Source organism: Tupaia chinensis, unplaced genomic scaffold, assembly GCF_000334495.1.
Source record: "Tupaia chinensis unplaced genomic scaffold, TupChi_1.0 Scaffold000407_4, whole genome shotgun sequence".
NCBI lineage: Eukaryota > Metazoa > Chordata > Mammalia > Scandentia > Tupaiidae > Tupaia > Tupaia belangeri.
The window spans coordinates 1913206-1924719 of record NW_006159912.1 but is presented as its reverse complement, the minus strand read 5'-3'; the positions used below and the strand labels follow the sequence as shown (position 1 = coordinate 1924719).

The following is an 11514-nucleotide window of genomic DNA, read 5'->3' as shown; positions in this document are numbered from 1 at the left end:
GGCTTTGGGCTGCCCCCTGCCCTTCGGGTTGGGGAAACCCCTTCCTCGCTGGAGGTCGCATTCGGGGCAGCCCACACCTGTCCCATTAAAAGTCCGCTCAAAGAAAGCGTTTCCCCCGTGGGGACGGTCCCGGAGACGGTTGTCCTCGACTGTCCCCAAGCGCCGTGCAGACCGGCAGGTCCCGGCGACTTGGGGAAACTGAGGCAGGTCTGCGGCCCTTTTCAAGGAGCCAGCCTGCCCCAGTGGAGGAGCCCCACGGGCTTCCTGGAGGAGAGAGGCGCTGGAGGACGGGGGTTTGGAGTTTGGAGGTCTGATGCAGAAGTTTGAAATTGCCATTCTCTCCGGGGAGCTGCCCTCTGTTCACGACGTGTGTGTGAGGTCGCCCCTGTGTGGCGATGAAGACCAAGAGGGAAGTGGGGCCTCTCCAGCCGGCTGCCCAGGAGACATTTGACCCAGACCAGAGGAGCCCAGAGCGTCCGCTGGCATCCGTCTGCCCAGAGCTGCATTTCAGGCTGGCAGAAGAGACAACAGTGTATTTTCTCCTTTGTATTGGTCTGTCATTTATTCTAAGGGGGGGAAAGTGCTTGTATTGTAAAATCAAGGAAGAGTATACCATGCTCCTCCCAGTCACCCACAAGGAAGAATGGTCTTTTGCCTGGAAATAGGGCTTCACCCACGACTGTCACTTTGCACTCTGGTTAAAGGCCTGAGTGACGACATGAGCAAACATCCTGGGTGCATGTGGCCTTCTAAGAAAGCAATTAGTTCATTATGCATCCCTGTGATTGGTTTGGAGGACAGACACTTCCTGTCACTGCAGAAACTCCGGCGACTGGGGGAGCCTTGTGGTTCTCTGAGTCACAGTTCAGTTTACTGAGATGTGGGCAAGGCTGCCCATGTGCTGTACCATTTTCTAGGAACAGGGAGTAGGCAGGGGACTTGTTGGTCCAGTGTGTACACACACGGAGTTCTAGGGCTGGAAACCGGCCATAACACCTCCTTGTATTTCAGAGGATTTCAGGTTTGACAACTTCTTTATCCTTTTCCCTGCTTGCATTCTCTTTCACATTCAAGGAAATAGATGATGCCAAGGATTTCTGAAACTTTGTTGCATATTTCCTAACTCTGGGCTTCAGAGTACAATTCATATATTAGATTATTTTAGAAGTGTTCATTTCTTCTTAAAAAATAATTATTTTATTATTATGATTGGATTTGACCAGAAAGAGACAGATACAGACAGCGAGACAGGGAAAGTGAGAAAGCAAGCCACCAGGTCCAGGACTTGAACCATGTTCAGCCATGTGGGGGTCCAGTGCCTTAACCACCAAGCCTCGTGCCAGCCCCCTAGAAGTGTTCACTTCTTAAGTGTGAAAATGGATATTATACATAACAATTGCAGATCGATGTGTCAGGGCTAACTAATAATTGTAATTGAAGAAAATGTCCATGTAATTAGGATAAACACACACACATACACTTTAATGTCTACTTACAAAGACCAGCCCACTGAAAATGTTCAGTATCGATTTGGTGGACAGCTGCTATCCTGCCTGTTTACATTGGAATAAAAGGATGGTAAATACTCTAAATTGACCAGTTATCCAACTGCAAAAACAATCAAAAGAAAGCTTTTCTCAGAAAGCTTAGTTGATTCTGCTTAGTACCATGTAATAGAACCACCTCTTTAAGGTCTTTTAAGTTGGCAGTGGAAATGCATTTTCAATGACCAGCATTTAAGAAGACAAAACAAACAGCAACAATAACAAAAAAGGGCACAGTTTTTCTTCTATTTACATGTGCATTATGATGTTTAACACAGCCACACCCATCTATCTGTATGAGTGTCTGGCCTAGGAGTTTCTGAAAACACTAATGTAAACCTAATCATTCTATCCTGATTTTATGCTTGTAATAGAACCTTTAATACTGCTATTTTTAATGCTAGGTTAGATTTTTATACCAAACCTGTGCTAGCCATAATTTTCTATTTTAGGAGGAAAGATTTAGCCACTGCACCTTGGAATCCCATAACTTCTGAAATACAGAGTTAAGATACAATTTAGAGTTTAATGAGATACATAGTTTAAATTGTTACTGGTGACATCTCTGGGGAGGGAGGCTTCATTATTATTGTTTGGTAATGGTTACTGGTTTGGTGAAGTTTACTAGTAATTTTTGTTAGGCTATGGATTATTGGTAATAGTTACTTGGTGTTTATTTAAGAACGGTTTTGGCAGTTGGAAGGACAGTCTTCATATACACAGACTCCCATTAATTAATAGGGAGACAACCTGATCACTTTTCTTGTTTTGTGACCTCGTATTGGTCATGGAGTTTTTTAAAACATTTGCTAGAGGGCAGGCCCACTCACCTGAGAGAGAGACGGCTTACCCCATGGTGGATGGCCACAGATACTGGAATCCCTTCTCCTCCATTTCTTCTTTCAGAATTGTGGCCATGCTTGCACTCCCATCCCCCAAATTTGGGACTCCAACCTCATTCCAACCTCCATGTGAGATCCAGTCACCTTAACCGCCAGTCCACTGGCTGGCCCTGGTCATAGAGTTTTAAAGTCCCCCCAATATCTTGACTCCTAGTAGGATATCTTATTCTATTTCACATATAAACCATCTTACATAGATAGGAATTGGCCTTTCATGTTCAAAGACCTCAACTTGCTGGTTTCCAGGATTTAACAGTTGCTCTGGTCAAGGACAGTGCTTTTACCTAGTTGTTATGCTAGGCTTAGTATAAACCCGGTATCCTTTCTCATTTGGCCTGCCATGAAATTCCTCTGTTTTCTTACTCACATTGAAGATTCCACATGTTTGATTCATTCTGGCCTCTTGCTATTCTAAGGTGGAGCTAAGCAATGGGTTAAGGGTTTTGCATGTTTGAAAATATTTTCCCTTTTTTTTTTTTTTTTTAGATTTTTGCCATAAGGTGCATCCACTCACTCACTGAAGAGAGACAGAGGAAGTGAGAAATCATCCCCTCTCCCCTGCCCCGGGGATGGCCACACCACAATTTCTTCTCTTCGTTCTCTTCCTGGGATTTTAGGCACACACACACACATGCCTGGCATGAATTTCAAGCCACCAGGTCTGGGACTGGCTGTCAACCATGTGGGAATAAGCCTTCACCACCACACCACCTGATGGCCCCACATTTTCCTTTTTCAAAGCAATCATAAAATCTGCATTACGTTTCAGGGAAAACCAGCTCTTTGATAGTAAAACAAAGCTGGTTTTTCCAGCTTTCTACCAATAGGAAATCGTGAACCATTCCTTTCTGGTTTTGCCAGTAGTGTGACTAGTGACTACTAGTGGTTGAGGACCTGGTGGCATTGAGAAATCCTTAAATCTTCTGCATCATTAAAGGAAGGTCACCTGATAGTCAGTGCAGCCTTTTTAGCAAGTTTTATGGCAAGGAGTTTGCAATAACCAGCCACTCTGGAAGATGGGATGCCTGGCAGTTTGCAACTGAGGGATTCTTTAAAAATGCAGATTTTCTAGCCCTACCTCCTGGAGATTTTGGTTGAGTGGGTAAGTAATGAGCAGGCCCCTACATTTTAAAAACCTTTGTCTAAACTCCCAGGTTCTTCTGACATGCAGCCTTGTCTGGTAACCACTGTTTTATTTCATTAATACTTAAACATATTTTTTAACTTCGTCTCCTGAACATCAGATATTATGGAACTTTGAAAACTGGATTCCCTTCTCTTTTTCTTCTTAGAACTTTAACATTGAAATTGTACGTATTGAAATTCTTTATAAATTGGTAGTCCCCTCTAATAGCATCATTATGCTATCCAGGATGTTTTGATTTGCTAGAATAGCCTATTTCCTAGTCATGACAGATAACAAAGAGCTTTTATAACTTCTATGCAAATTGCTTCACTGCAAGCCCTCCCCACCTCCCCACCCCCACCCCCCATTATCTGTCAGGAGTCATGAGGGAGGGTTTTTGGTGAAAGTAGCTTCCTTTATCTCCTGAGTGGACAAATGAATGATAATGTGGAAACAACTGGAGGTTTGAATAGAGAGTTGAATCTAGTTATGATCTGTGTTGGATGGGAGAGACGCCTAGGAATTTTCTGATGTAGGATTTAAAAATACAGCCATCTTGTCAGTGGTTTTATTTCTACATAGCTGAAGCTTTATTGAAAATAATAGGTGCTTCATAAATAGTAAAATATAGTCATTGGTCTTTTGTTGAGTTCATGAAAGAAAGAAAAATTGCTAAAATACTGAACCATCTGAGTGAAAACAAGGGTCAGGCAATGGGTATTGCCGGGAATTACACTTGGAAAAGCCTCACAATTTCATTTCCAGTCCCGGCTCCCTGGCCTCCTTGCTGTGCTGTTAGGCAGGTTACTTAACCTCTGCCAGCTTCACTTTTTTTTATCTGCAAGGTGGAAAATAGTATCTGGTATGATTGTTATGTGGAGTAAACGCGAGAAACTGTGTTCACTGTACATTGGAGGCGGTTCAGTAAAGGCCCTTCTCTCACTATGTCGTGGGTTTTTATTCCACAGATTTAAAATGTCTCTTTAAATCCAGCCTTCTCTGTCTCTTTCCAGGAACAGCTACTCAGTCAGCTTTTAGAAAATGTATGCAAGAGTGAGAGGACTAAAGTTAAGAATCAGGGAATATGGGTGAGAAGAATGAGTCATAGGACAATTAACAACACTTAAAATTTTTTTTTCTTAGAATGAGCGGAGCATTGGCATGTGCCCAGAGTTACTGTCTGCCGGAAAATGAATAAAATTATCCAAATTACGCCGTCTGTATTTGGACCGTAGCCTGGCTGCTAGGTTAGGAGAGAAGGCTTTGAAGGCAGCCCCCTTTAAGTAGCACCTGAGGACACCCTTTTCTTGCCTTACCTTTCTTTTTTCTGGTCTTTCGTTTTTCTTTCCAATCTCCTTTTCCCCTTGGTGTCATTCCTTTTGATTTGCCAATCACGCTGTAATAATTACAGGTCAGGCCCCTGGAACTTGAGGCTAAAAGAGGTTGCTAGTTGCTAACACCTGTCTCCCAGTTAAATGAGTAAGCTCTTTTGTGGGCAAGGTGTTTAAAAAAAGCTGATTAGTACAATACTGGTTTAAAGGGACTATTAATGATACAGCATATATGTAAATCATGGAGTGACTTAAAGCCATTTTAGAGATTAGTTTCATATCATTATTTTTAACATGGAATTATGAGTCAGTTGAATTTTTTTGTCTCAGCCATGAATCTATTTATTGTCTAAACAAACCAATTTCTGTCATATTGATTGGGAATCATTTATATTCCGAAGAAGTTTTCGACCCTTAAGGGCCTTTGTATTGTTTGGCAAATGTCTCACTAGTGTGTAATACAATTAAAGTTTTGTTCACTGTGCTGCTGACATAATTAGTTTAATTTCTGTTCCTTATATATTTCTGTGGGCAGCTGGAAAATTAAACTACTAGATGTTGCATAAAACTGCTTTTTTGAGGGGTGATTTTACTGTCAGTGAATGGACTTATGCCCCAGGGTACGGTTTTTAAGATGTCTTATTCAACTTTCCTGTAATAGTCTTTTTCTTTCTATAGAATTAATGTATTAAGAGACATAATTGTCTATTTAAGCATGCAGCAGGGACAATGTTTGGCCTTTTACCCCATGATTATATTTTTTCCTACATTACTTTTGAGGAAATGTGTAATTTTTGGAACCTCCTAAGTATTTTGCAGTTCTATAAGCACGTGAACTTTTGCAAAGGCTAGAGAATGGAATGGTTTTTCTCTGATAAGCTGCCTTATTTAATTCCCTCCCCGCATTGTTCTGTTCTTTTTAGATCATAGTGCTTGCAGACTTGATGTGAAAGTAGTTAGGCTGTGGTGCCTGGTAAATCCTCTTCACAGTTTTCCTATGATATGTTTCACAGAAATGGCCTTAAGTCTTTAGGAACTGAAGTTGCTCGCAAGGAGACTTTACATTTAATTACTCTAATCCACACTTAATTTCCTATAGGATTCTTGGAGCAATTCTCACCAGGCTCCTGATTACATGGAGCTATGACCTATCCAGGTTTTTAATCTTTGTTTAGGCTGCTAACCTTTTTTTCAATGGAAAGTGACCTTGGTCTGGTAATTTCTCCTTTGTTCTCACCTATGAAAGGATACAGCCGAACCTTACTCTCTCAGCAGACCTTTTCAGCTGCTAACCCCATGTGCTGAATTGCAGCACAGTGGAATTTTTTTTTTTTTTTTTTTTTGGTGCTAATATTGCTTTTTAAAAAGCTGCCCCTCACAAATGCTACAGATTATGCCTACATCTCTGAGTAACAGCCACATGCCTTTTCTAGAATTGCACATAAAGATGTGGTTTCATTATCTCTAGGTTGTTGAATGACTGGGTTGCCTGGGATAGCAGTTTGTTTCCACCCAGGCTAGTTCTTTTTTTTTTTTTCTTTTAATTTTCCAGAGAGCACACTTGCTCTCTAGAGAGAGCAGGAAAGCAAGAAAGCTTCCCCTCATAGGGGATGGTCACACCACAATCCCTTCTCCCTTTCTCCCTCTGTTCTCCTCCATTTTGTCTTCTGTTGAGGATTTCAGACACGTAGGCACATGTATCCGGTGTGTTTTTCAAGCTGCTGGGTCTGGGACTTGAACTGCTCAGTCCGCATGTGTAATCCAGCCACTTTAACCACATCACCACTGGCTTGCCCACCCAGGCTAATTCTTTTTTATTTTATTCTTTTTTGTTTGTTTGTTTTTGTTAGAGGTCACATGCGCTCAACAGAGAGAGAAAGTGAGAAGTCAACCTGGGGGTGGGGCATGCCACAGTCTTTTCTCCTTTCTCCTCTCAGGACTTTGGGCACACAAGTATACATGCCTGGTGTGTTTCAAGCCCCTGGATCTGGGACTTGAACCATAGTTGGCCATGTGGGAGTTCAGCGATGTAACCGTTACATCATCTGTTGGTCCCCAGGCTAGTTCCAAGAGTAGGTAAAGGCCTCCAGGATTTGAACTACTTGGACCAGTATGACTTGCTGAAACATTTTTAATCGTTTTGATCCTTTTTAAAGAATGTTGCCTGGTCATCCTGAAATTTACAGGAAGTTAGGCTAGCTAGAGCTTCTGAGTGGTCAAATGTAATTCATTTTTAATCAAGTACCATTGTTTATTTGCAACCATTAGGTTATGTTGAAAGATTTGAAAGGAAAGATGTTTTTCTTAAGTAGCATGTTCTCTTCTACTCAACCCTCTTGTTTTACACTTTAATTTTAGAGAGATTGTTTGCTAGAGGGCGTGTATGCTTGTTAGAGACAGAGAGAAAGTGAGCAATCCCCCTTTATGAGGGAGAGCCATGCTATAATCCCTTCTCTTCTATTTTCTTCTTGGGATTTTGTTCATGCACACATATGTGCCCAGCATGTTTCAAGCTGCTGGGTCTGAGACTTGAACCATTGTCGGCCATGTAGGAGTCCAGTGCCTTAACCACCACGCCACATGCTGGCCCTTGTTTTACTCTTCATTTGCTTTGGAAAATCTTTCCAGCCTTGATACTGATCATGTGTGTACATATTTACTGGCACATGAATCAATGTACTTAATCCTAAAATGTATAGGAAAATGTATTCCCACCCCCACCTATGTTTTCTACTAATTTGCCTATGAAATTACACTTTCATAATGGTTAAAATAACTGCCTGAGGGGTTCTGGCAGGGAGCATGGTGGTTAAAGATGCTGGATTCCCACATGGCCAACTGCAGTTTGAGTCCTGGACCTCTGGCTTGTTTTCTCACTTTCCTTCTCTCTCTCTAACTCACTCTGGTCAAATTAAAATAAATAAATAAAAATAAAGTTAAATAAAATAATTCTTTAACAAAATAAATAGAATTAAATAAATAAATAATTCTTTCTTTCTTTCTTTTTTTTTTTTTTTTTAAGTATCTGCTTGAGGACCAGCAGGTAGCATGATAGTTATGGCACTGGACTCCCACATGGGCTGTGGTGTTTGAGGTCTTGTGCCTGGTGACTTGCTTTCTCACTTCCTGCTCCCTCCCACCCTCACCATACCTCTCTCTAGTGAATGCATGTGCCCTACAGGAAATTTTTTAAAAAATAATAAGAATAATAAATAAAATTATATAATTTTCTTTAAAAAAAGATACCTTGGACCAGCAGATGGCATAATGGTTACATTGCTGGATGCAGTTGACTATGGTTTAAGTCCTGGATCTGGCAGCTTAAAACTCATGCAGGGCATGTATATGTGCATGTGCCCAAGATCCGGAGAGGAGAATGGAGAAGGGATTGTGGCATGGCCACCTTCCCTGCCAGGTGATTTCTCTCTTTCTGTCTCTCTGGTGAGCACACACAGTCTATAGCAAAAATCTCTCTCTCAAAGAAAAATCCAAAACAAAACAAATTAACTCACAAAAAAAAAAAAAAAAAAAAAAGATACCTGCTTGAGAAATAATCAAACTTCAGCCTCTGTCGACTTCCAACCTTCTAGGTCTTGAGTCAGTGGGTATGTAGCCAATTGCAGTTAGTTTGGATTATATACTGTTTTAACTGTATTAAATGATTATTTTACACAGTATGCAACAAGATTAACCACAGCATAAGCTTTATTCGAAGATGTTGGTGAAAGAATGTTCTGATTTTGGGGAAAGAGGGCAGAGTGTTTTCTAGGATTTTAGCAGGAGTAGGTCAATTAAAGATCCTTCACCTAGTTTGGGGTAAACACACAGTCAAAGATGGTTCTCAGAAAAGGGAGGAATCATTTTTGCACATCGGCAGTCACTGGGCAGTTTGGGTCTTCATGGAGGGGTGGAGAGGAACATGGGCTAAAATTGTGCAGGGGGAATGAGAAGGAATCATTTTGGGGACAAGGACTTGTCCAGTCCATGGTGAAAAATGCTTTATCCTTCAGGTTCTGTTATGGTTTTTACCTGTATTTCTACCTTTCGGGCCTGACTAGATTCAGGTACCATTCTTGGTCATTTTATTATATACTAATTGAGGCCTATATCAGAGCTGAAGTGTGCCTTAGCCGGTGTTGTCTGAGCAGGTGGTTAGAGGGGTGTCAGTATTTCTGGGGTGCTTAACGAAGGGCACTCACTGTACCTTACCTGGTCTGCAGATGGCCGTGTTGTTGGATGGAGCACTTCAAATGACATTGAGCCATTACTCTCATTCCCGTTGATCTAGTTTGGTTTTCCCTAAGTTTGGACTGTTGGCACGTTGTAGACCTTCAGCTTAAGGGATCATGACTCTGAGCCTGCCATTTAATAAGGACATAAAAATGACAGTAGTTCTCTAGCTTCACCCCTAGGTTATCCTCATCACATTCCTCACTTGAATCTACTTGGTAAAATCTTTTATGCAGCACATCAATATGTCTCTTGTACTACTATGGGACTAGCAGATGGTGTAATGGTTACATGGCTGGACTCCCACGTAGTCAACCATGGTTCAAGTCCTGGACCCGCAGCTTAGAACTCAGGCTGGGTGCTTGTACCCAAAATTCCGAGAAGAGAATGGAGAAAGGATTGCAGCGTGGCCATCCTCCTGGGGGCTGATTTCTTACTTTCTGTCTCTTTGGTGAGCGCACATGCCCTATAGCAAAAATCTTCCTCTCTAAAAAAAAAGAAAATATGTTGACAGTTATATCTAATTTAGTTTTATTTGAAATTCAAGCTCTCCACACCTGCACTGATATTTGTGGAAATGCTTGCAAATAGTAGCTTGGAACTCTTTCTCTTTGTGTCATCTTTTTAGAAACAACACAGATGTTATAAAACTAAGCCTCTGGGGCCAGCAGGCGGTATAATGGTTAAGGTGCTGGATTCCCACATGGTAGACTGTGGTTCCAGTTCCAGACCCAGGGGCTTGAAACTCAAGCCGGGTGTGTGTGTGTGCCCAAAACCCTGAGAGGAGAATGGAGGAGAAGGAATTGAGGCATGGCCATCACCCTGGGAGTAGGGGTGATTTATTTCTTCTTGTCTCTCTGGGGAGCGCACACACCCTATAGCAAAAATCTCTCTCAAAAATAAAGTAAAATAAGCCTCTAGGGGTTTTTTTGGGGGGGAGGGGCTGTTGAGAGGTTTTTCCTATAGGGTGTGAGCAATTGTGGGAAAGACAGAGAGAGGCAGAGAAACAGAAAACGTGAAATCACCTCCCCCTCCCAGGGGATGGCCACCACAGTCTCCCTTCTCCTTTTTCCTCTTGGGATTTTGGCCACGTACACACATGTGCCTTGCATGAGTTTAGCCACTGGGTCCAGGATTGGAACTGTGGTTAACTATGTGCAAGTCCAGCGATGTCACCATCATCATGCCATCTGCTGGTCTCATAGTTTTTTGTTTTTTGTCTTTTTTTAAAGAGAGTTTTTTTTTTCTTTTTTCTTTTCTCTTTTCTATAGCACATGTGCACTTTCCAGAGAGACAGAGACAGAAAGCCAGAAATCATCTCACTCCCCCGCCCCAGTGCTGCAGTTCTGCAGTTCCTTCCCTTTCATTCTCCTCTTGGGATTTTGGGCATATATGCACACATACCCAGCATGAATTTTAAGCTGCTGGGTCCAGGACTCAAACCGTGGTCAATTACGTGGAGTTAAGTGACATAACCATTACACCATCCACTAGCCCCAGCCTCTCATTTTATTTGAAAGAGATGGGTACAAAGTTCAAGAGTTCTGAACATCATGTTAAGAAAGCACTTTTGGGGACCAGCAGTTGGCATAATGGCTATGTTGCTGGACTCCCACGTAGCCGACTGCGATTTAAGTCCTGGACTCGGCGGCTTAAACTCACGCCGGGTGCGTGTGTGTGTGCGCCCAAGATCCCAAGAGTAGAATGGAGGAGAAGGGATTGTGGCATGGCCATCCCCTCTGGGGGATGATTTCTCATTTTCTGTCTCTCTGTCTGTCTCTGTCTTTCTGGCGAGCGCACACGCCCTATAGCAAAAACCTCTCAAAGACAAAAAAAAAGGCACTTTTGGAGGCTATAGCATATAGTTAAGTGTTGATGTATTCTTTAATACACATTTGATTTTCCCTACCAAACATCAATTTTTTTTTTGAGAGGTTTTAGGTTTTTTTTTTTATAGGGCACGTGCGCTCACCGGAAAGACAGAGAGAGACAGAGACATAGAAAGTGAGAAATCACCCCCCAGAGGGGATGACCATACCTCAGTCCCTTCTCCTCCATTCTCCTCTTGGGATCTTGGGCACACACGCTCACGCTCCCAGCATGAGTTTAAGCCGCCGGGTCTGGGATTTGAACCACAGTCGACTACGTGGGAGTCCAGCGACAGCCATTACGCTAACTGCTGGTCCCCCAAACATCACTTTATAAAATGGAGGAAAGTTGAAACTTGCTGTTATATATTATAAATATTATAAGTGCATTAAAATGCACTTTCTGTAGATTTTAATATACTGATTTAAATATTTTTGATTAAATAATTATTTGTCTAATTTTATTATTATTATTCTTTAGTTTGACCAGAGGGAGACAGAGGGGGAAAGTGA

The 11514-nt window shown here is 42.0% G+C and overlaps 1 protein-coding gene across 3 annotated transcripts in view; it reads left to right on the top strand.

Moving 5' to 3' along the window:
• Positions 1–295: 295 nt before the first annotated feature.
• RFFL (ring finger and FYVE like domain containing E3 ubiquitin protein ligase) overlaps positions 296–11514 on the top strand; it is an 84676-nt gene continuing 73457 nt past the window's right edge. Inside the window, exon 1 of one of the 3 annotated variants that reach the window (XM_006154395.3) lies at positions 296–552. In XM_006154395.3, the coding sequence (XP_006154457.1) occupies positions 396–552 (157 nt within the window). In that variant the 5' untranslated portion in view covers positions 296–395. The remainder of the gene's footprint in view (positions 553–11514) is intronic. The other 2 variants (XM_006154396.3, XM_027774155.1) reach the window with 2 other exon arrangements.